General features: G+C 43.3%; 1 protein-coding gene across 3 annotated transcripts in view; it reads right to left on the bottom strand.

The window, feature by feature from the left end:
• GLIS3 (GLIS family zinc finger 3) overlaps positions 1-25,517 on the bottom strand; it is an 800,422-nt gene that overhangs the window by 53,152 nt on the left and 721,753 nt on the right. For all 3 annotated transcript variants that reach the window (XM_063913972.1, XM_063913970.1, XM_063913969.1), the window contains one exon: positions 19,217-19,391. In XM_063913972.1, coding sequence (XP_063770042.1) covers positions 19,217-19,391 — 175 coding nt within the window. The remainder of the gene's footprint in view (positions 1-19,216; positions 19,392-25,517) is intronic.

Here is a 25,517-nt window from a genome sequence, read left to right on the forward strand (position 1 = left end):
CGCCTTATTTGTTGCCTCCTCCCCCCACACCCCTGTCATCTGCTTGGGGGACTTCAACGCTGTGTTGGATGCCTCCTTAGACAGATGGAGGGCTCCCCGGGATCAAGGGACGGGGGGCGGCTCGTTCTCATCGGGATCTAAATTCGCAGATTTTCTAGATAGTATGCAGTGGGTAGACGTCTGGAGGATTCGGAATCCTAGTCTTCGGCAATACTCCTGTTATTCGGGTACACATGGCTCTTTTTCTAGAATCGACCTGGCCCTGGTCTCGCCTGGGCTTTTGCCTGGCGTGACGGATGTCCGTTACGAGGCACGGGGGGTGTCCGATCATTCGCCCCTGGTGCTCTCAATAGATGGGGAATGTCAGAGGGGACAGTCATATTGGCGGCTACACCCTTCTTGGCTGGCCCAGCTGGGCGAATGCCCGGAGTTGGTGTCCACATGGGAGGGATTTTTTGCAGATAATGTGGGATCGGCCCCGGCCCCGGTTGTTTGGGACGCGTTTAAGGCGTATTTGCGAGGTACAATGATCGGCAGAATTGCAGCCTGCAAGGTGGCTAGAAGGGCGATGGAGAGACAGCTTGAGACTGAGTGTAGGGATCTGGAGACGCATTACCTGACTGAGGGTACTCCTGAGCTGAAGGCCCGCTGGCTTGTGGCTCAGGAGGCCTGGCTGGCTCACCTTTCAGATATAAACGCACGTTCCCTTTTGTTTAGGGCCACTAACATATATATGCAGGCGGACAGACCAGGTAGCCTGATGGCCCACTTAGTGCACTACGATCGACCTGGGACCACGATAGCGCAATTGCTTGACTCAGGCGGCTCCATGGTGGATGCCACCCCTGACATCGCACAGATGTTCCTTGGCTACTTCAGAGAGGTATACGATAGTAGACTGACATGCTCCACGGAGGAACTAGACCTGTACCTGACAAATATTCCCCTTTCTAAACTCTCCCCTGAGGCCAGGGACGCACTGGACGCACCTCTGACCCTGGAAGAGGTGGTGTCGGCGGTAGAGGTGTCTCCTAGCGGTAAATCCCCGGGTAGTGACGGTATTCCCACGGAACTATATAAACAGTACATTGAGTTCTTTGGTCCCCAGCTGCTTGACACGTACGTTAAAATGTCTGCCGCTAACAGCCTTCCTCCCTCAATGTCCGAGGCGATCCTTATAATGCTTCCAAAGCCTGGTAAGGACCCCAAGTTGTTGGACTCCTACAGGCCGATTTCCCTCATCCCCACTGATGCCAAGATCCTGGCGAAAATTCTTGCGGTCCGACTCAACCTAGTAATTGAATCTATAATTCATCCGGATCAAACTGGCTTCATGCCTGGGAAATCCACATCCATTAACTTGCGCAGGCTATACACCATTTTGCAGGCTCCTCGCGATTTCCCCTCGGACGCGGCTGTGGTCTCATTGGATGCAGCCAAGGCATTCGACAGTGTTGAATGGCCTTACCTGTGGGGAGTCATGAGGAACATGGGCTTCGGCCCAAACTTTATTCAATGGATCAAATTACTATACCAGAATCCACGCGCCAGGGTCTTGGTGAACGGCTACATTTCCTCCTCCTTCCCTTTGACACGGGGCACCAGACAGGGATGCCCCCTCTCTCCTGCCCTGTTTGCCATAGCCATAGAGCCCCTCGCTTGCCTGATCAGATCGCACCCGGACATTGGGGGAATAGGTACCGGCTCCTGCACTGACAAGATAGCCCTTTATGCGGATGACTTGTTGTTATTCCTTCAAGACTACGCAGTAGAGATGCCCACTGTGCTGCGGGTCATTGAGACATTCGGTGGGTATTCGGGTCTCCGCATAAACTGGTCCAAATCATTCATTATGCCCATTATAGGCTCCCTCCCTCAGGTTCCGAAAATATCCCTGCCGCTGTGCTGGACAGTCCAGTTTAAGTACCTCGGAATTCTAATTACAAACGACCCATCAGACTTTGTGCCCTTAAACCTCGACCCTCTTGTACAGACAGTAGTGCGCAAATCGAGAGCTTGGGGTAAGCTACCACTGACAATGACGGGCAGGGTCGGCCTCATTAAAATGGTAGTCTTGCCTAAACTATTGTATGTTCTATTACAGTCCCCGGTATTCATTTTTCCAGCCTTCTTCAGGAAATTAAATAGCGTCCTGTCTTCCTTAATATGGGCCAATAAAAGAGCTAGAATAAAATTAACCACCCTCACCAGACAAAAAAGGGACGGCGGTCTGGCCTTGCCCCACTTCCAACTGTATTATTATGCTGCTCAGCTATTACATATCAGTATGTGGCTTCGGGAGGGGGATGGGGGGCTGGGCTGGGTCGGGCGTTCCTTCAATGCTATTACCCGGACCTTTCCCCGGCACAGGTCCTGGTGGGGGGAAACCCTTCTAGATTTTTACCTCCTATTGTCTTTCAGGCGATGAGAATATGGCTAGCATTGAAGGGCCTACTCGGGTATGAAGGCATGGACCCTGATACTCCCTTATGGCACTCCACAATGCTTAATGAACTGAGGTCCCTAGAGGGCGGGGAGGTATGGGCTCCGTATTCGATAAACTCGCTGTCCCAGTTATATAGTGACGGTTCATTGAAATCATTTCAGCAATTAAAGGAGGAGTTTGGACTCCCGAACTCTTACTTCTACAGATTTCTACAGCTCAGGCACGCCTTGCAGGCGCAATTTGGAGATTCCCCCCCAGCGCTCCTCCCCTTTCCCATAAAAACATTTCTACATTCACTGGGTCGAGTCAAGGTGATTTCCTTCACCTACTCATACCTTCTTCAAACAATACATGCAGACCCGCTCTCGAATCTTCGGGAGAACTGGGAGTGTGACTTGGGTCCCATAGACGGGGATGACTGGGAGGGCGCTTTGGGCAATCCGAGCCAGGTCACCAAATCGCTGCGGTTTCAGCAGATACAGCTTTTTATTCTGCATAGATCATACATGACACCGAGCAGGCTGGCCAGATTCAGGTCTGATAGTGTTGATGTTTGTCCCAAGTGCGGGGCTGCCGGAGGCACATTCTGGCACCTCATATGGGAATGCCCGTTGCTGCAGGTGTTCTGGGCTGGGGTCGGGTCGATTCTGGAACATACGGGAACACAGGGGGGATTGCTGACTCCGAGATTTTGTATTCTGGGGGTGGGCGACTCTGATTCTGGGTCCCGATGGGAAAGCATGTATGCCCGCAGCATATGCGCACTTGCAAAAGTGTGTATCGCGCGGACATGGATGGCCCCCAGTCCTCCCACAATACCTGCTCTTAAAAGTTTGGTCAACGATACCCTATTAAAAGAACGATATGTATATATGAAATATAATGCCCTTACCAGATACGAGAAGATTTGGTCTCCTTGGATCACTTCCACATACTCCTCCCTTGCCCTTCAAATGTAGCGGGCACTGGCCATCGATGTGGAAGCGCTGTGTGGGCCCCGGGGCGTTGGGCCGAGCCTTTTATCTCCCCTGAACGCAGCTGTTTAATCATCTAGCTGTCGCACCACCACCACACCATGCACACATTAGCTTGACTAGGCTTGAGTTTGTTTTAGAGGGTTAGTTCGGGGGTAGTGGGGTTGTGGGCTATATACGGCTCACTAGACGGGGTAATTACACATAAGGTGGGGGGAGAAAATATTGAAAATGTTAAGTATGTGAACCATGACTTGGCTACAGACTACAAACAATATGCATACTGCGGGAAGACCGCACGGAAATGGTAACACGGGGAATGTCATTCATACATATATACTATCATAAAGTTAATATGAATGACTCAGAATACTGTGATTATCCACTATGATTCCTAATGTATACTGAAATGTCTGTATATCTAATTATATGGTGAATAAAAATTACTCTATTTAAAAAAAAATAAGAGCAGCCCTGGACATACTTACCCTGTGCGACGGATCCAGCGATGATGGGGCCGGCTTTGACGTCAGACATCGGCCCTTCGTTCTCCTGGACACGCCTGTGTTTTCCTTACCACTCCCCGAAAACGTCCGCCAACGTACAGGTGATGCCCCGAAGCGCCTTCCTTCTGTCAAACTTCTTGCGGTCGCCGCTATGACCGCTTTCTTCGTTTCCAGCATCGTAGCCCGGCGCAACGAAGCGCGTACGCAATGCGTACACCGTGCATGCACAATTCCGACCAAATCGCACCGCTGCGAGGAAGTGCAGCGTGCGATCGGGTCAGAATGACCCCCTTAGTGTACTACATACTTATTGACTTTTGTGTCTGAGAAGAAGAAAGAGGGTGTGTGATGGTACTGGACCCTAGATAAATGAAAAAAGCATAAAACATTGAATACATTTTAAAATTGTTATATAAAGAAAACTTATAAGGAGTCTCTAAATTTCACTGCAACATATTGGATGTATTATATGTGCAGAGGCATTGTTTCTGCCATTCCAAATAGTAACCCATGCTGATTCATAATGTGATGATAGACAATATAAGCCTCATGTCTTCTCATCTCTGTTTGATGCTTTCACAGAATTTCTTTACTGACCAAACATCTGGTTTTAGCCTAGAAGCTCACTAGGTTGCCTACCAATTGAGGTATTGACATTATTTGCATCACACAGACATCGTACACATTAGTGTTTGCAATGCATTCTTTTTAAATAGAAGCTTAAACGCAAATAACAACACTTTTGATAAATTATGTGAGATGCATTTATGTCAGGTACGTTAATAACTGTGTTCAATGGGTATTTTTAAACATTTTTTTTTTTTTTTTTACAAAACAGAAAATCCTTTTCTTGTTTAAGATGTTTAAAAACATATGTAAATGCTTCGCAAGTGGCCATGCAGATTCCCGATTATTGGTAAAGTGCGCAGGCACAGGGCCTGTTCTGTGTATGTGCAGAATCGGTCCTGAGTGACCTTCTGCCTCTACCTGATTGACAGGCAGAAGCATTTGGGAAGTGGTGCGGGGGTGGGGATGGCCAGTGTTTCCTGAAATGGGTGCGTGTCATCCCGTTTTCCTGGAGTGGCAAGGCCAGGATCTGCGTCTCTGGACGCATAATTCCTGGCCTCACAAGGTTTACTCAGCTGGCGATGTCTTATGGGTGCTATTAGGCAAAAAGTGTTAGAGGTGGAGTGCGCTGCCTCACATTCTTCAACATTGTTCATTAAGTAATGTTTAATTTTCCTCACCAAGATGGTTGCCGATTCTATCTCGGTGCATGCTCGGTCTCATCTTGTTTACTATGTATGAGTGATACAGTGTAAGGCAGACATCCGCCCCTTGGTACTTGAGAGCTGAGGCTATTACCCGCATATGACAACTGTTCGATGGCCTGCACCACTGCCGAAATATCTGAGGAAGTCACCTGCTGGTGACCTGCCTAACCCTGCTCCGCTTTATGTTCTGGACATCCAGTGTAACAGTAAGGATGACTGTACAAATCTTCTATTCATTAAACCACACAACCGGGTTAAGTTTCACTTGTGCAATGGATTAATTACAGCTCTGCTTTTGTGCACATAACTATGCTCAACTACCAAGTTGTGAACACATTTCCACCAAAAACTACAGTATGCGCTATATAACCATCATCTCTATGCTTCCTAAATGACTCCATAAACAAGGAATGGACAAGGTTTCTATACCAGAGACAAAGGGAGTGATTCAATTAACCTCAATAATTTAACAGGGGTGAAAAAGGGTGTTAGCCTCAAGCTTTAATGCCAGGGGCTATTCAACTAGAGACTCTTTTTTCACAAGTTAAATTAACCTGTTTTCAGGTGTTAACACAGAGAATCAGTGATAACTTCCTGGAACTATGAGTTATCACGATCATGGCTCCCGAAAACAAGTAAATTATCAGGAATTTCTTTATGGGTCTCCTCAGACCTGAAAAGAAATCCCTGTTAAATGCAGCCTGGGCTGCTTTTAGGGCTGATTGAATAGCCCCAGGAGATAAATTAGCATGTGGTAAATTACAGTGGCTAATTGAATTCCCCCCATAGTCAGTGTTTATTAAATAGGAAGTGACCTACACATCAGGAGAGAATAGGGGCAATTCCCCATCCTCCAGATGCATGGATTGAGGACTGGGGAAGTCCAACATGTTGGAAATTCTCGATTCACTGATTCTGACCAAAATATGATTGGGACAGGTTTTTACTGATTACCCAATAGACTGCCGATCATCGTTTTCATCGCCGATTGGCGGATCGTACAGGCGTTGGGGAATCGCCTGTCTGATGTATGGCCCACATTAGTGGTTTGCCTGCATACTATGTCGTTTTTGTCAAAATCTTTACTTTCAGCCCACAGTTCAAATAGTATAGCTTTCATTTCAAATTTACATAGTAATATCGTTTCTGAGGTTGAAAAATGACAACCGTCCATCAAGTTCAACCTATTTGTGGTCTCCTACGCTGTATTATTTTTAGGACAAATTTTGTCTGTTGCTAATGTCGTCCGTTGTGTTTATTCTTCTTGTTTTTTTATAACTATAGTGCGTGACTACGCACCATAACCCTGTATATTCTTATCCATTTACCTAGCCCATTCTTAAAAGTGTTGACCGAGTCCGCCATCACTACTCTCTCAGGCAGGGAATTCCAAATACGTATTGTCCTTACTGTGAAAAAAACTTTTTCGCCTCTATGTGCAAAATCTCCTCTCCTCTAACCTAAGCGGGTGTCCACGTGTTCTCTTTGTTGATCTTACCAAAAACAGATCCCCCACAAGCTCTGTGTATTGTCCCCTTATATATTTGTAAATATTGATCATGTCCCCTCTTAGGGGGTCATTCCGAGTTGTTCGCTCGTTGACGATTTTCGCAACGGAGCGATTAAGGCAAAAATGCCCATGCGCATGGTACGCAGCGCGCATGCGCTAAGTATTTCAGCACAAAACTTAGTAGATTTACTCACGTCTGAATGAAGAATTTTCATTGCTGAAGTGATCGGAGTGTGATTGACAGGAAGTGGGTGTTTCTGGGCGGAAACTGACCGTTTTCTGGGAGTGTGCGGAAAAACGCAGGCGTGCCAGGATAAAACGCGGGAGTGTCTGGCCGAACGCAGGGCGCGTTTGTGACGTCAAACCAGGAACTAAACGGGCTGAGCTGATCGCAGTGTAGGAGTAAGTCTCGAGCTACTCAGAAACTGCTAAGAATTATTTATTCGCAATTCTGCTAATCTTTCGTTCGCTATTCTGCTAAGCTATGATACACTCCCAGAGGGCGGCGGCCTAGCATGTGCAATGCTGCTAAAAGCAGCTAGCGAGCGAACAACTCGGAATGAGGGCCTTAGTCTCCTTTTTTTCCAGTGTTAACATGCCTAGCCTTGCAAGCCTTTCCTCGTATTCCAGCGTCTCCATCCCCTTAATTAGTTTGGTTGCCCACCTCTGAACCTTTTCTAGTTCCAAGATATCCTTTTTGTGGTATGGTGCCCAAAATTGTGCACAGTATTCAAGATGTGGCCTCACTAGGGATTTATATAATGGGAGTATAACACTCTCATCTCTTGCATCAATTCCCCGCTTTATGCATGCTAATAACTTGTTAGCCTTCTTTGCTGTCATCCTACTTTGGGTACTGCTGCTTAGTTTGCTATCTATGTGAACACCTAAGTCTTTTTCCAGTACAGAATCCCCTAATTTTACCCCATTTAATATGTAGGTGTTATTTTTGTTTCTGCTAACAAAGTGCATTACCTTACACTTGTCTGTATTGAAGCTCATTCTCCATTTTGCTGCCCATGCTTCCAGTTTAATGAAGTCATTCTGAAGGGACTCAGCAAACCCCTCCGTATTTATAGCCTTACACAATTTGGTATTGTCTGAAAAATCGACACCATGCTCTCTAGATCTACTGCTAGATCGTTAATGAAAATGTTGAACAATAGTTGTCCAAGTACAGACCCTTGTGGCACACCACTTAGTATTTCAGTCCAATTTGAAAAAGTTCAATTTACCACAACGCGCTGCTCCCTATTATCTAGCCAATTTCTGACCCAAGTGCATATTGTGCTCCCCAGATCTAGTTCTTGTAACTTATAGATAAGTCTCATGTGCGGTACTGTGTCGAAAGCTTTAGCAAAGTCTAAAGAGATTTACATCCACATCCTTACCCTGATCAAGGTTCACACTAACTGCTTCATAAAAGCCTAGTAAGTTTGTTTGACATGATCTATCCTTCACAAAGCCATGTTGGTTCCTATTAATAACCTTATTGGCTCCAAGGAACTTCTGTATACTATCCCTTAGAATACCTTCCAGTACTTTACCCACTAAAGATGTAAGACTAAATGGTCTATAATTACCTGGTTCAACTTTACTTCCCTTTTTGAAAATCAGCACTACTTCTGCTATATGCCAGTCTTTGGGAACCAAGCCTGATATAATTGAATCATTGAAGATCAAAAATAGCAGTCTTGCTAGTTCAGAGTGAAGCGCCATGAGAACCCTTGGGTGAATTCCGTCGGGACCAGGTGACTTATGAATCTTAATTTTTTTTTAATCGGTCACAGACTACCTCCTCACTCAAATAAACACTTAGCAGTGGGACATTATCTTTGTTGAGATTGTGTGGTAATCCCTGCATCTGGTCCTCTCTTGTAAATACCAATGAGAAAAACTCATTTAATTTATCCGCTATGTCATTATCGTTTTTGATTAAGACTCCCATCTTGTCCTTTAAAGGGCCTATACTCTACTTCTTTAATCTTTTGCTGTTGATATATAATTTTTTTATTTTTATTTACAGCATACAGTATGTAGAAACTGTAGATTTTTACATATAGGCTGTATGTATTTTAATGTAGCTAAACAGGCAGATTTGTTTACAGAGTAGCAAACTGACCCTTATATGGTACTTACATATGGTATTTGACATTCTCTCAAAACAGATGGCTCAAAAGAAGGTCAGCTCAGATCAAGTAATACATTCTAACGCGTTATAATACTGCCACTACAAATCTGCAGTAAAGGAAGTTTTGTTATAGTCTAGTAATATTCAAGTTCAGATTCCTGGGAATATACAGTATCAATCTGAAGCATCACATGTGAACATACACAGAAGTCCTGCAGATGCTTAATACCAGAACTACGGTACAACATTAAAGTGGACCTTTCATGTACATATTATACAGCGGAGGAAATTATTTTTGTATAGGCAATATTTAACCAAATGCAGCCTATCATCTAACAATGTTGAAAATCAAATTTCTCTTAAGTATGTTATGAATATGATATTAATATTATAGATATAATCTCTTAAAGAATCATGCAAATGACTGAGGGTGTGAAACACTGGGAGCACAACAATGATTCCAAACAAAATGCACATATTTATGTTGTTCAGTCCCATAACAGCATCCTCATTTGTCCTGTGCTGGCCTTGCCCCCAGCAAGTGATGGCACGATGTCACGCCGACGAAGCAGGGCATCTGGGACCAGGAAGAATAAGGACGCTCCTGGAGGCTCTACGGGGCTCTGCAGCAGCTACAGGCTACAGGGTGCCATTAGGCATCCTGCTAGTCCAATGCAGGTGTTATGGGACAGCAACGGTGGTGGCACTGCTCACAGACCCCTAGCAACAGACCTGGTGTTGTCCATATAGAGGACTAGGGGCATCATGAGAACAATTTAAGCAGTGTGTCCATATCTAGCTGTGCAGCTAACAGTCCTGTAACCATACACCTAATAACATCACAGTACAGTACAACAAACATCTCTCATACTTCACCTATAGTTGTAACACCCGTGTTGTGTACTTTTCTTGGAGTTACCCATCTCATACTCATTCACTTTTATCAGTGGTGTGTCCGATTTTGCTGGTACCACTTCATGCATCCATCCACAGCGAAGAAAACGTGCCTTAGCAGAAGTTGCTATCACAGTCTTGGCTGTGAGCCTTAAATAATACCTGTCTTCCAATGGAGGGACAGTGACAGATATATATTACTGTACTGTATACAAATTTAGAGTAGTTGCGCTCTATTTAGTAACCTCTACAGTCTGGTACAACCCTGCCACAGCTATAGCTCTTAATCAAAGGTTTTCCCCTTTTTATTTTTTCTCCTTTTGTAATAAACCTTAGTTAGTGGCTGTTGTTTCCACAATCAAAAGATAAACTGTTCTGGACAGTTCCAAGTTAATCTTTCATCTGGCACTTCAACACCTAGCGTTAGCTGAAACCACAGTACTGCATCAACAAGACTTGTATGTGATTCACTAGAAACATTCTGGCTTTCAGCTACATCCTCTAGCAGCCAATACTCCTTGTTGCTTCAGCCCATAAAGGAAATCACCACTTTCCAGCACAATTTTACACAAGATACATTCACTGTACTTAGCTTTCTATCCTATTCACATATTTCACTTTGACATATTAAAAAAGTATATTTTTTTCTTCTTCTTTTTTTAATCCAAGGACTGATCTATGTAAATATTATAATGAAACTGTTATATGCTAATGCTACTATACAAACAAAACAACAAACCAACCAACCAACCAACCAACCAACCAACCAACCAACCAACCAACAGCACACATATGTAAGGGACGGTCTAATGTAAGCAGAGTACAGTAAGCAGTAAGGGCATGTTCCAGCAACTGCAGACAGATACAAAGAGACATGCTGTATATGACTGTCAGGGAAGCAGTGAAAATATCGCTAGTCGGGATCCCGGCGGTCACAATGCCGACACCGGAATCCCAATTAGCAATGAAATGCCGTCGCCGGAATACCGGCAAAACAGGCTATTCTCCCTCTGTAAGTGTCCACGTCACCGCTCGCCCTGCTGTCAGCATTCTGGTGGACGGGCTCCCGCTGTCAGGATCATGACGGCTGGTATCCAATCCTCCAGCAAGTCATACTGAACCTGACTGTCAGTATTATCTATTGTGTGTGTCTGGGGGCTGGTGCAAATGCACGCTGATGATAAAGATGGTGGCTTGTACAATTGCACATTCAACATATTTTTAGCTTATTTAATGTGTAAGAGAGATTAGAATTAGATAAAGTATAATAGCAAATGCATTGTTCACTATCTAAACAAATGCTAAAAACTTTTCTTTCACTTATGACCTAGTTGGGTGTATGAATATGTGGCTATAAGGTACTGTATGCATGACACAAACCCATATGCTAGATGTGCGGAGCCAGACACATCTTGCGATGTGTGCAACTATTTTAGTGGGAGGGTTTTAACACAAAATAATGTCCAACATGCGTCCATCTCAGCATCAGACATACAGTATGGGGCAGAAGAGTACGGGAGCAACACAAAAAGATTACCACTAACATCAAGAAGTACAGCAAGCGTTATACATTCAAGATACTGGCTGTCGGCATCCCAGCAGCCGAAATACCGACGCCAAAATACCTACACCTGCCAGAACACAGACGCCGAAATCCAGAAAAGGTCAGGATCCAGATGCCGAAATCTCAACAGCTGGTACCCTGAAGGTAAGTATAGCCAGGAGTGTTAGGGTTTGGCTGCCACCTGGGGGGGTTAGGACTAGGCTGCGGGAGAAGGGGGGGGGGGGACTAAGTGGGGAGGTTATGGTTAGACACTTAGGGTGTGTACACACGGTGAGATAAATCTGTGAGATTTTGACTATATAGTCAAACTCTTATGAAAAGTTAGTGCATATCTCATGGTGCTAGGCAGCTTGCAATACAGATTCGATCCTGATGCACGCTCCCGTGGGGTCGGTATCATAAGGATAGATAGGCTGTGCAGGCAAGTCAATCTTGACTATCTAGTGTACAATCTAGTACAAAGTATAGTCAAAATTGGCACTTAGACAAAATCGTACATAGACAAAATCTGTACTATCTGTGCTGTCTGGGCTCTGGGGGAGTTCAAGGGAAATCGCATAGACAAAATCGAACATAGCAAGGATCTCACCATGTGTACACACCCTAAGGGGGAAGATAGGATTAGACTGCGTAAGGGAGGGTTAGGGGGGTAGGGAGGGAGTTTAAATACTTACCTCTTTAGGGATCTTGACCATAGGGATGCCGGCGACAGGATCGCATACTGATCCCCAGTTAGTATATCATAGGAAAAGAGTTAAATGCTTATAGGAAGTAACATAATTATGCCCTTGCTATTTCAAATACACTTGGTGATATATAAAAAAAGAAAGTATAAAAGAAGACAATAGTAGTAAGAGGGCCTGTCAGGTTTGTGTTATCTCTGCACACATCTTTCCTCCCCCACCCAGCATCTGTATTATCACCCAGCGATTACGGAGACTCCTGCTATGCCCCAAGCCATAATGATTGACACTGCTGGATTTGCTAAGAGCTGTACTTCTCCTGCTGCCTAGTGTTGCTACCAGTTATACTGCGTCCCAAGATAGCAATTGTCTTATCAAGCAATTCCTTAAGCATTCGCAGGCACTTGACTCAGCGAGTCATTTCATACCGCTCAGTGGGCCTAATTCAGACCTGATCGTAGCAGCAAATTTGTTAGCAGATGGGCAAAACCATGTGCACTGCAGGTGGGGCAGATATAACATGTGCAGAGAGTTAGATTTGGGTGGGTTATTTTGTTTCTGTGCAGGGTAAATACTGGCTGCTTTATTTTTACACTGCAATTTAGATTGCAGATTGTACACACCTCACCCAAATCTAACTCTCTCTGCACATGTTATATCTGCCCCACCTGCAGTGCACATGGGCCCTCATTCCGAGTTGTTCGCTCGGTAATTTTCTTCGCATCGCAGCGATTTTCCGCTAATTGCGCATGCGCAATGTTCGCACTGCAACTGCGCCAAGTAAATTTGCTAAGAAGTTTGGTATTTTACTCACGGCATTACGAGGTTTTTTCTTCGTTCTGGTGATCATAATGTGATTGACAGGAAGTGGATGTTTCAGGGCGGAAACTGCCCGTTTTATGGGAGTGTGTGAAAAAACGCTGCCGTTTCTGGGAAAAACGCGGGAGTGGCTGGAGAAACGGAGGAGTGCCTGGGCGAACGCTGGGTGTGTTTGTGACGTCAAACCAGGAACGAAACTGACTGAACTGATCGCAGTGGCAGAGTAAGTCTCGAGCTACTCAGAAACTGCAAAGAAATTTCTATTCGCAATTTAGAGAATCTTTCATTCGCAATTTTGCTAAGCTAAGATTCACTCCCAGTAGGCGGCGGCTTAGCGTGTGCAATGCTGCTAAAAGCAGCTTGCGAGCGAACAACTCGGAATGAGGGCCATGGTTTTGCCCATCTGCTAACAAATTTGCTGCTATGATCAGGTCTGAATTAGGCCCAGTGTTTTATGTACTTAAGCCTGCCTCTAGTCTTTCTTTCAAATTGATGACAATTTAGCAGTCTCCTTTGGCTCATACGTCCCTGATAGGTGCTTTGTATCAAATATTTAAAGCTCATGTGCTCACCAAAGAAGTCCCCTCTCCTCTCTACTACTCACCATGCAGTACCATTAAAGTCTCAAATCATGTTGTATGTCACTCTAAGGTGCATATTCACTTGCAGGTGGAATTAGGAAATCAATTGCTTGCAAGGACTTGCTTCTGAACCCCTTTGACACCCCTCCCCATAAGACTAATTAAGTAATTGGAAGTTTCCAATTTGCTTAATCAGTTCAATAAATACATTACCTTCTGCCAGTCCTGTTCTCCTCTTTCACAGCATCTCGGCAGCATCCTTTTCTTCTCATATTCCTCCTGCAGCTTCTCCAGAATCTTACTCCTCGCTGAAAATGGACAGGATGATACTTCTCGCTGAAAATGGACAGGCTGAGGCTGCAGGGCCGGACACTGCTGTCCCTGCTACTGCACTGCAGCCCCCAGAGCTCTTGCTGGTGCGGCTGGGGGCCAGCAGCTTCATTCCTCCTCCACACTGAAAGACAGTCCCTGCATGTCTGCGGCAAGCAAAGATAATGGGAGGCAGGGAGCAGCGCTGTGCAGCCAGTGTATCAATTATTATTTGCAGGGTGTCTCCTGAAAATACCCATTTGAGGGGGGTAAGGGGGTACCCACAAAATCAAATAATAAGTATCCTCCAAATGTATGTCCGATATCTGCTGCAGCACCTGGTTTTTGATCGCAAAAGCAGCCACTACAGAAACCGATGAGGGCTGCTTTGTTGACGCATTTACTAAGCTTGATTGCAGTAGCTAACTCCATCTGTAGATGGATGCATGCACAAGTATAGCAAACTAACATGCGCAGTATAGCTGTGGTCCCGGCAAATGAAAGCAATCGATCACTTTACTTTTATACATCGCAGGGATGTAAAAAAAACCCGGCACTTCTGCGCATGCGTATGCGGCGCAATGCGCACACGCGACGTACTTTCACAATGGCTGATGTAGTTTAACACAAGGTCTAGCGAAGCTTTTCAGTCGCACTGCTGGCCGCAGAGTGATTGACAGGAAGTGGGCGTTTCTGGGTGTCAACTGACCGTTTTCAGGGAGTGTTTGAAAAAATGCAGGCGTGCCAGGAAAAACACAAGCATGGCTTGGCGAACGCAGGGCGTGTTCGTGACGTCAAAACAGGAACTGAACAGTCTGAAGTGATCGCAAACGCTGAGTAGGTCTGAAGCTACTCTGAAACTGCACATAATTATTTTGTAGCCGCTGTGCGATCTTTTCATTCGCACTTCTGCTAAGCTAAAATACACTCCCAGTGGGAGGCGGCATAGCGTTTGCACGGCTGCTAAAAACAGCTAGCGAGCGATCAACTCGGAATGACCCCCTTAGTTTCCTATTGCTGAGAACAGCAGCAATAAGAAATTATAATTATCTGAATGTATTAAAGGGCATTTGGAGCAGTTTTCATGAAAAACTGATCCAAACTCTTTAATTAATTCACTTTTTTTTTAGTAACCCACATCGCATTCCCCATACTTATAATGGGAAATGTGATGTGGCCAAATTTACTAAAAAAAAGATGTGAAAAAATACTGCAGTGTGCCCTGTGATAATGTCGCCAGCTCAGGCTGGTGAGATCACAGGGCAGCACTGCAATAGGCAGGCATTTGTCCAGCTTTCTATGCCCCTGGCAGAGAAAGCTGTGCGGGGCCCAGCTCCAGTGATCAGCTATGTGTGTCCCCCATATGCTGCAATGTGACCCAGGTGCAGTAAAGTGAAGTTGCAAAGCGGCAGCACTGGGGGTCACCGCAGCACAAAGGATCCAGCAGGAGCAACGCGGACCGGCTCCCTGGACAGGCGAGTATATTATCCTGCTAGGGGGGTTCCGTGGCACGTGGGGGTAGTGGCGAAGGGGGGGCGACCAGGCGGCGGCGGGGTAGTGGCGATGTCGGTGGGGATGGCGCATGCGCAGCAGGACATTAGGGTATTTTTTACGAAAAATACCCAAATGATGCTGCGGAGTGTCATCGCAGGGACAGAGCTTGACCGCAAGCTCTGTCCCTGCATGCGATAATTGATACATCCCTGCGATGTAATCAATTATCGCAGTGCGAGTTTGGGCGATTGTATCACCTGTCATCCGCATCCTGGATGCGGATGGTGATAAATAGGCCCCTTAATGTGTATATTTTTTCTCTGTATTATAAACAAGTCAAAAGTAAATACTACCATATAAATAACTACAAAGACTGACAACTATACAATAGGTCAAAGTAGACAATAAAAAATTTGTGCATTAGCGCTGTAAAAGTTCTTCAGTGTCATCCTATAACAGTAAGGCTGGTAACCTATTACGTTCGTTCCTTTTTCAGCGATGGTCATTATTGCGCTCTCCCATTATAGCCAATTTTTATCGCCCGAAAAATTACCCACGATCACGCGAGAACACATGGGATGCAGGATAAGTTCCCGGTCCCATGTGTTATTGCAGCTCCGACAGCTGTTTATCGCAGATTACGCCTTGGGTTCCTTAAGGCAACATGTAGCATAATCCCCTATAAGTGCCGCGTATCGGGGCTAATTGGATAGTCTATCCATTAGCTGCAGTGAATTACTGCAACAAGTTGGATACCATCCTAAATTGGAAAACAGACTGCTTCATAACAAAGCTGAAATGTTGTAAATGTATTAGATAGTCTACAGCACAAAACAATATAATAGGTAATAATAGCACGAACTTAAGCAGCCCCGAACACAGGTCATATAGCTGTTTAGCAAGATCCCAGAATTGCCTGCCAAGCAATTGGGTATGACCCATTGTCAGGCCTAAATGGGTTGACATTCCATTTTCACTGAATGACGTGTGTAGTGGATGGTAAGAGGGGCCTGTAAAGTGGCATAATATTAATTGGGAGCACTTATATTTTGCACTGTATGAACTGTGGACACTACAATGTGGCATCATAGAAATTGGGGCACTACAATGTGGCATAAAATAAACTGGGGCCACTATGATGTGGCATAAAATTAACTGGGGCCACTATAATTTGGCATTATATGAACTGGATGCACAACGTGGCATTATGAATGGAGGACACTTCAATGCAACATAATATGTACTGGAGACACTGTATGGCATAATGTATACTGCAATGTGGCTTATTGTGAATTAGCAGGAAAAAAAAGTATTATGTCGGTCGCTGAAGCAGGGTATAGCAATAATATTGCTTATAACTTACACAGTGCTGCGACTGGATAGTCCCTTGCTTCAACCAATATAATGATCAAACTTTTTGAACAGTTCACCCACATGAGGAAGTGGCTGTATTCCAAGAAACGCACCACATTTTAAATGAAGGTTTTACTTTTTTTTTATATTTATTTTTAGGTATATACATTTTTTATGCCCTATTTATCATGTGATACTGTTTTACATTTTTTGGTATTTAAATATTTTTTTTTCCGTAAGTTGCACTGCATGTTTTAATTGCACCATGCTCCATCTTTAAATTCATTAATTAGTCACATCTGAAGGTTAATATGTTGCCTAGTAGCTTCTGTGTCCTACTGTTTCTCAGTACTCGGTAGCAAAAGTGAAGAAGTCAGATTATACATTTAGATCTCCTTAATCCTATTAAATAAAACATACACATTGCCAAATAAATGCAATGCATGATATCAAGGGAATATCTGATGTCATTAGTAATATTATGTAGTTGATAAAGACAAATACATGCACATATTAATACCTAACTGCTAGGTACATCACACAGCATAGGTTGCAGAAATAAATTACTGAAAGTAAGAATTGCAGTAGCTGTTAAAGGCCCTCTTTAGAATTACTACTAGGTATTGTAGATTTGCACAAGGAATGTGTCTTATTGTGTAAACTACTGATTACCCACAGTAAATGAGGCTTCTTCACAAAACAAGCCATCTTACCAGGCAAACCTGTGAGCATTGATGCAAAAGTTAATGCAATGCAACAAAATCAGAACTGTCTGTTGTTCCTGTCTCACTGCTGGAAGATTTGGAAGTGAAGAAGAATAGGGGTAATATGACGCTAATTTGTCAAGCAGGCAGAACAACCTTTTAGCACTTACCTGCTGCAAGGTGTACCGGGAGTGGGACATGGCACAAATCACATCATCAAGCCCCACCCATCTCAGTAAAACATACAGTGGCAGCCAGGCATGATGATGCAATGTTAGCACACACTGGCCACTCTGTTCTTACTGTGGTAGATAAGGCTAATAAATGATGTGATTCGTGTCATCTCACTGCTCATCCTTCAGCAGGCAAGTGCTAACAGGGATAATCAATTTATCTCTTTGATAGCAATCCCCCTAATTTGGAAGTCTATTGCACATACTGCAAAGGTAGACTACTATGGGAAAAATCAGAATTCGTTTATCTCACAACAGGATAAATAATGTCTTTTGTTCCGACTCATGCTTCCTTTTTATTTTTTCAGTAAATTCTAAAATAACATTTTTAATTTGTAAACAGTAGAACACAAATAGTTGTCACAAAGAACTATTCATGAAGCAGTGTAAAGTAAATTTTCTGGTGAAACAGCTAGAAAATAAGCTTTTCACTGCTTTGGGATATATATTAAAGGGCTAACGCCAGAGAAATCTTAACCAACTTACCATCTATTACCACTGCCCACACAGACCTTATGGGAACAGCACCTTGGCTCCATATATGGCGTTTATGATAAGGTTCTCAATACCGCCAATAGAGACATAGGTGGTCATTCCGAGTTGGTCGCTCGCTAGCAGTTTTTAGCAGCCGTGCAAACGCTATGATGCCGCCCACTGGGAGTGTATTTTAGCTTAGCAGAAGTGCGAACGAAAGGATCGCAGAGCGGCGGCAAAGTTTTTTTGTGCAGTTTTAGAGTAGCTCAAAACCGACTCAGCGCTTGCGATCACTTCAGACTGTTCAGTTCCTGTTTTGACGTCACAAACACGCCCTGCGTTCACCCAGCCACGCCTGCGTTTTTCCTGGCACGCCTGCGTTTTTCCGAACACTCCCTGAAAATGGTCAGTTGACACCCAGAAACGCCCACTTCATGTCAATCACTCTGCGGCCAGCAGTGCAACTGAAAAGCTTCGCTAGACCATGTGTGAAACTACATCATTCGTTGCAATAGTACGACGCGCGTGCGCATTGCGCCACATACGCATGCGCAGAAGTGCAGTTTTTTTCCCTCATCGCTGCACAGCGAACGAATGCAGCTATCGATCAACTCGGAATGATCACTATAGTGAAGCCTTTTCATCTTAGAAGTCTTTCCAGCTTTGCTGTGTTTCCAGCAGGTTGAAGAGCAAATCATCTGTGCATATCGCACTAACCCTTTGCAGCACAACGCTGTGTCTTGCAGGACAGGTGTCTAGTGTTAAATACCGGCAGTATAGTAGTAAGTACTGCTGTAAAATGATGTTATACTACAGTAAACTAAATATAACTTGAGCTATAATTTGGAATGATCTAAATCCAAAATGTATACTTATAATCTGCTGCATTATTACAAACAATTTCAAAGCTATATGTAGTAATAAATCATATCCTGCCATACAAATTACAAGCAAATGATAGCCAATATTTTTAAGCTAGGTATGTTTTTCTCACAATTGGGCAGATGTATTAAGTCTGGAGAAGTGATAAAGCAGTGATAAGTGCAAGGTGATAACACACCAGCCAATCAGCTCCAATATGTAAATTGACAGCTAGGAGCTGATTGGCTGGCGCGTTATCACCGTGCACTTATCACTGCTTTATCACTTCTCCAGGCTTAATACATCTGCCCAAATGTACTCAAACTCTACTATGGCATTTTTAATTAAAACAACACATAGTAACTATTCTGAACATAAAACCAGTCATGTTAGCTGCTATTCCTACCTATCTGAGCCGGGCTCCATTGGTGTTAGAGGAGGTAGCTGGGATGGAGGATTATGTGGACTGGACTGCATATTGTTTACTGGAGAAGGGTGATTGGAAGCAAGAGGTTGAGATTGAGGTACACTTCCGCCAGCTGTTCCACTTCTACTTGAGTGAGTACTGGAGAACAAAGCAGCTAGAAAACAGGAGTAAAGCAGAAGTCAATCAATACCATGAAGGCTGAAGGTGTTTTGGTCAAATCTAGTAATATTCAGGAAACAAATATAAAGAGAAATAAGGAAAGAGTTATTGTAAAGTGGAATAAGCTGTATCAGTATTGAACTACATTAAATATGCAATCACATCTATATCATTGAAATCCACACAAATTTAGTAATCTTTATATATAACACAAACGTCATTGTAATACTATATACTGTATCATTTATTGGTTCCTGTATGAAAAACAAAAATATATTATGTTGGTATACAATTCAGAGCCCCATCTGACCATCATATTTACTGCCAGCCCTTCTTATAGTATGGCTGCACTGGTTTCTTTTTTTTCATTAAGGTTCTGCAGTTATTTGATGTTTAGTGATGTTTATTAAATTATAACTGGCTGTTAGAGTTGAGTAAACACAAACAATGGCATTTGTAAGACAAAGAGGAAATCTATAAAAACGTGGAGACACCATGGGTTTAATGCACACCCCTTGAGAACTACTCAGTTAGAAACTGGAGAGGTTTTTTAACCATCTAGTCAGCTGTTTGCAGGCGTCTGTGCATTGGTCAATTCACTAACAAAACCCCCATCATTTATTTATTGATGTGGCGAGGAGAACGGAGCTTGGCAATAAGGTATTTGGCAGGTGCACATTAAACCAAGTAAGCATATTTGCAGTTATGTTATGTGTGATACAGTTGCCAGGTTTTAAGACTCTGTGAGAGTGTAGGACCTGCATGAAGATGGGGTATCTTGGTGATCGGTTTGCAGGCTTCTATGCATTGGCCAATTCACTAACTAAACCCCATCATTTATTTATTGATGTGGTGAGGATAAGTGAGCTTGCTATGGTGAGTGCTGAATTTTCTGTTTGTATTTATTTAAGTATGTGGTCATGGGCTACAAGCACCCCACCCTATGAGTGGTAAGTGCAGTCATGTGCCCCCCTTCTGGGGTGGCGAGTGCTGTGGTTTTCTATCTGTATATATATATATATATATATATATATATAAATATATAGTGCAAAGAAAATTATATATATATATATATATATATATATATAGTGCAAAGAAAAACGGAGAGCGCACTCGTCAAGGTAATATTGATAACACTTTATAAAAAAGTTAAATATCCACATACATGGGGGTTAAAAATCACATGTATAACGGGACAGTCCCGCAGATCAAGCCGTCCGACAGCTCCCTAGCTCGGCTGGTCTCTCACACCGGGTCCGGACCCGGTGGGTGACGCCACGAACGTTCACGTCAATTAAGCCACACCCAACGCGTTTTGTCCTATCAGGGACTACGTCAGGGGATGTGGCTAGTCTCCTTTGACATCCTTATATACCAGCTTCAATTAGCATCAAATATTCACACTTGGTCGTTAATTAACTCCACACAGAGTACTCGTAACAACAGCATATTAGTAACTATATGTTGTTACGAGTACTCTGTGTGGAGTTAACGACCAAGTGTGAATATTTGATGCTAATTGAAGCTAATTGAAGCAACGATAATATATATATATATATATTATCGTTTTACCAAACATAAAACACAATTTTATTTTTTTAAGTCACTGTTAACTATCTGGCACTAATTCAGAAAGCATGATGTTAATAAAGGTCACTGAAATTCTATATAGCAGCTAACTGATGGTCCTTAACCTGAAAATAAGAACAGTTTAATTATATCATACAGCTATGCAGCCTTTCTGTAAAGATTCTCTGCTAATAAGTATTCAAATCATAAGTTAAAATATTGTTTACCGGGAGACAAACCATTCATACTTATCATAAAGGCTGTAATATACATTGTAGTACTGTGTATCCATCCATGAGGACAATCATTAAAACAAGAAGTCACAAGTGAATGACTGCAGGTATATCCAACACATCAATCATTGTGTATTAGATCCGGGGGAGGTAGGGCAATGCTGAGATAAAGGGGATCCAATCACAGTTGTGTGCATGTTACCTTGGCTACTGTATAACCATAGCAAGCTGTGTATAACTAATGCTCAGACCACACTTTTTTGCTCATACTAGTAGAATCCTGCATATTAGACCATTCCCCCACTGAATTATTCCCAAAGTAGACATTAAAAAGGAATCTGTTGTAGTATTATGGAGAAGTGGGGATAAGCATTCTGTGGATTACAAGAGATGGACTCAGACCTAGTTAAGCTCCCCTACTACAGGTTAATTGGCAGCTCTAATTGTTTCTTCATTGTCTTATACTTTTAAATTGAGAATGTTACAAATTACTTTCAACAGATGTTTCCATTTTCTGAAAAATCTTAGATACAATAGTGAAGTATTCCTCTGTAGATCAAACATTTTTACCATTCTCACTTTAAGTGCTACCACATTGAGAAGTCCTCAAACGTAATACAAAGCAGAATGAAACGAGAAATGATTACACACGGCTCAGTAGCCCTGTCCTAGCAGTTCTTGATCTGAATAGTATGGTGTGAGGAATTTCCACATCTCTTTTGTCTTTTTATGACAAGTAATGTTCATTTGTGAACATGCAATGACTCTAATCTAAAACTTCTGACCAAACATAAACTAACAGAAGAAAAGTCAATCATGCTAGACTGTGCAAAATTACCAAACACTAAGCATGAGCCAAAATAGTAATACATTCTCACTAGAAGACAAAGAAAATTAAACAATTGTCCAAAAATATAGTTATGATCATGTGAACAAATTGAATCTGATTATTTTATGTATATCCAAGGGAAGACAACAAAAGAAAGCATGTGACACTATCTGACAAGAAAACAATTTCCGGTCACATACAGTAACTTACATTATGATACAGTAAGTATAATGGGGTCGATTCAATTCAATGTGAATTGAATAGCGCTGGGAGGGAGCTCCCGGAGCTATTGAATTCAATACGATGTTAAGTTGGAAAGTTGGAGAATGATAGTTCTCGCGCCTTAAACATGGTGTATAGCCACGAGAATGGCATTCTCCAACTTAAGTGCCAGGCGTGATGCTGTTTCTGGCGCTCTAAGGGCAGAAAATAGCATCGCGCCATGAGTTTTGTCGGATTTCTGTCTGCACCCCAGGAAGAAATCCTCAACTTCAGCATAACATGGCGCTGAATTGAATAGCTCCGGGAGCTAAAATATAATGTTGTAAGTGATTAATAAAATATAATCCCACAATAAAATTATACAGATAAAGATTGCAAAAATGTAAATTAGTAATGAGAAATACACATTTTAGGTTAGTTAGACTTTAGAGAATAAAATAATAATAGCAAAACTGGATGAACAAGCTTCTATTTTGTTATTGCAGAGTCCATTCCGGTGACCAATATACAAAGTAATCCTATTCAAGTGACCAGTATACAATGTAAATCCTATTCAAGTGACCAGTATACAATGTAAATCCTATTCAAGTGACCAGTATACAATTAAATCCTATTCAGGTGACCAGTATACAATGTAATCCTATTCTGCTACCAGTATAATGTAATCCTATAATGGTGACCAATATACTGTACTATGATGACAGTAAAGAAGGGGGAAGGTAACAGCAAAGGAGGTGTGGTTCATACGGTCGACCACACTTAGGTTGACAGTGTCTAGGTCGACCACTATTGGTGACAGTGACTAAGTCGACACCCAAAATAGGTCGACACAAGCATTAGGTCGACATGAGCAAGGTCAGTATGACAAAAGGTCGACATGAGTTTTAAAAAAAATGTTGGTGTCATTTTCTTCGTAGAGTGACTGGGAACCCCAATTAATGTACTGTGTCTCCTCGCATGGTTCACTTGCTCGCGATGCTTCGGGCAGTTTACCGTTCCCACTCGTAGTCCATGTGCATCATAAAGTATGAAAAAGTAAAAATGAAAAAAATTGTGAAAAACTCATGTCGACCTTTTGTCATGTCAACCTAGTGACCATGTTGACCTACAAACCATGTCAACCTAATGCATGTCGACCAATAATGGTCACCCTAATGACTGTCGACCTACAGTAAGTTCGGTCGACCTAGTGACCAGATACCAGAAAAATGTTTGCACTCAAAGCTCATATCTGACACTACTCTCAGAGCCGTCTTAACAGCAGTGCAGGCCCCTGGGCACAGCAATGCACTGGGGCCCCTACCCACCCATCAGCGGTAGGGGTGGGGGGTGCTATCAGCGGCAGCTTTGATGTCCCGTGGGGAGTAGGGGGATTCTATCTTTCGCTCAGCATGTAGGACCTGGAGAAATAATTTACTGCACAAATAGGGTGGGAAAGAGAACACTAAACTGTAGAAGGGGACAGTGTGCTGAATGAAGGGGCCCTGGTACATGACTTCCAGGGTAGTAGGGGGTGTTTAATACACAGGGGAGGGGTGGATAGTGGAGTGGGCTTAATATTCATCATTTTCCGGGGGTCAGGGCAGCATGCTTTACTGCAGATATCTCCAGTTTCTGGAAATAGATTTCTTAGCTTTAATGGGATAAAAAAAACTACAGAGTCCCACCTTTCAAGATGTACTGGGGACACCTGTCAGGAGGTACTGGGGACTTGGGGATCAGACTTCAGGAGCCAGAGCAATCCACCAACAAAAATATAAAACTGCATATTAAGCGTGTGGAGCTGGAGCAGAGACCAGCTGCTTGAAGGCTGATATCACTGGTTCTGGGCATAGTGCAGACAAGCTGCCAGTGTCCTCTGAAAGGGGAGAGTCCCAGCTTTTGGACTATACCCTCAGAAAAACTCTAAGTCAGACAGAACCCGAGATATCTGGCTGGGAAGAACAATTAACAGGCTTGGATGGGGACCACTGCTTTGAAGTCGGATATCTCCGGTTCCCCAGGGCCGATTTTCAAAAATCTGGTACCCCTGTAAAGAGGGGACCCTCAGATATTAGCCTAGTGCCCTTTTACTACAGGGGCCCTTGGGCAAAAGCCCATTGAGCCCATACGAAAAGACGGCCCTGACCACTCTTAAGATGTGTACACGCGGTGAGATGCTTGCTATGCCCGATTTTGACTATGCAATTTCCCTTGAACTCCCACAGAGCCCAGATAGCACAGATAGTACAGATTTTGACTATATGTACTTGAGATTTTGTCTATGTACGATTTTGACTAAGTGCCAATTTTGACTATACTTTGTACTAGATAGTATACTAGATAGTCAAGATTGACTTACCTGCACATTCTATCTAGCCTTGCGATACCGACCCCACAGAAGCGCACATCGGGATCAAAACGATATCGAAAGCTGCCTAACACCTTGAGATATGACCTAACTTTCCTTAAGATTTTGACTATATAGTCAAAATCTTACAGATTTATCTCACCGTGTGTACACACCTTTAGCCGGACACAAAAAGAATAGCCAGGGCTTTAGGCGGCTGCCTATGGGCGCCAGCTCCTGGAGGGCGCCATTGAATTCATTTAGCAAAAAACTGAGGGATGTCTCTATATGCGGCCTCTTCCATTTACACTGCGCTGGCTGCTGCTGAGGGTCTAATCACTGGTTCTGGGCAGCTACCACTATCAGGCTGTACCACAGTGTCTCAGCGCTTCCTCTGCTATGTGCCGACATGAGTAGCATCAAGTCATATGAAGGCACATAGGAGGCGGATGTAACTATGGCTCCCGAGGGGTGCCCCCACGCCTGCTTCTCATAGCCTTGATGCACCTCCTGCAGGGGGGTTGCAGGTTAGGGGGAACTAGGTTGAAGCTTTGTCTAGGGTGCATAGAGACCTTGCACCGGCCCTGAGAATAGCCTTCACACCTATGCAACCAGCGTGCTGTATAAGTGCCATGCAGCAAGGTCATTTGTGCTACATTTATACCTGCACTTTTTCATCACAGTGGGTTTGTAGATTTGCTTCATTTTAACTTTATTCTTAGTAAATACCACATATTCCCAGAAAGAAGACATAATAAAAAATGAAAATTTTTAACAGTTTGGTTGCACTCCTGATCACTATTTTGGGATATTCTGACTTGCAAAATGTAACCTACAGTAGTTGGGCAGCTTACTTAATATTCTTTGATTTCTTTCAATTGTACTTGCACTTGGTAATTCCTTTTAATGTCATATGGAAAAATACCAATTGAACATGCT

This window comes from Pseudophryne corroboree, chromosome 1 (genome assembly GCF_028390025.1).
Source record: "Pseudophryne corroboree isolate aPseCor3 chromosome 1, aPseCor3.hap2, whole genome shotgun sequence".
Classification (NCBI taxonomy): domain Eukaryota; kingdom Metazoa; phylum Chordata; class Amphibia; order Anura; family Myobatrachidae; genus Pseudophryne; species Pseudophryne corroboree.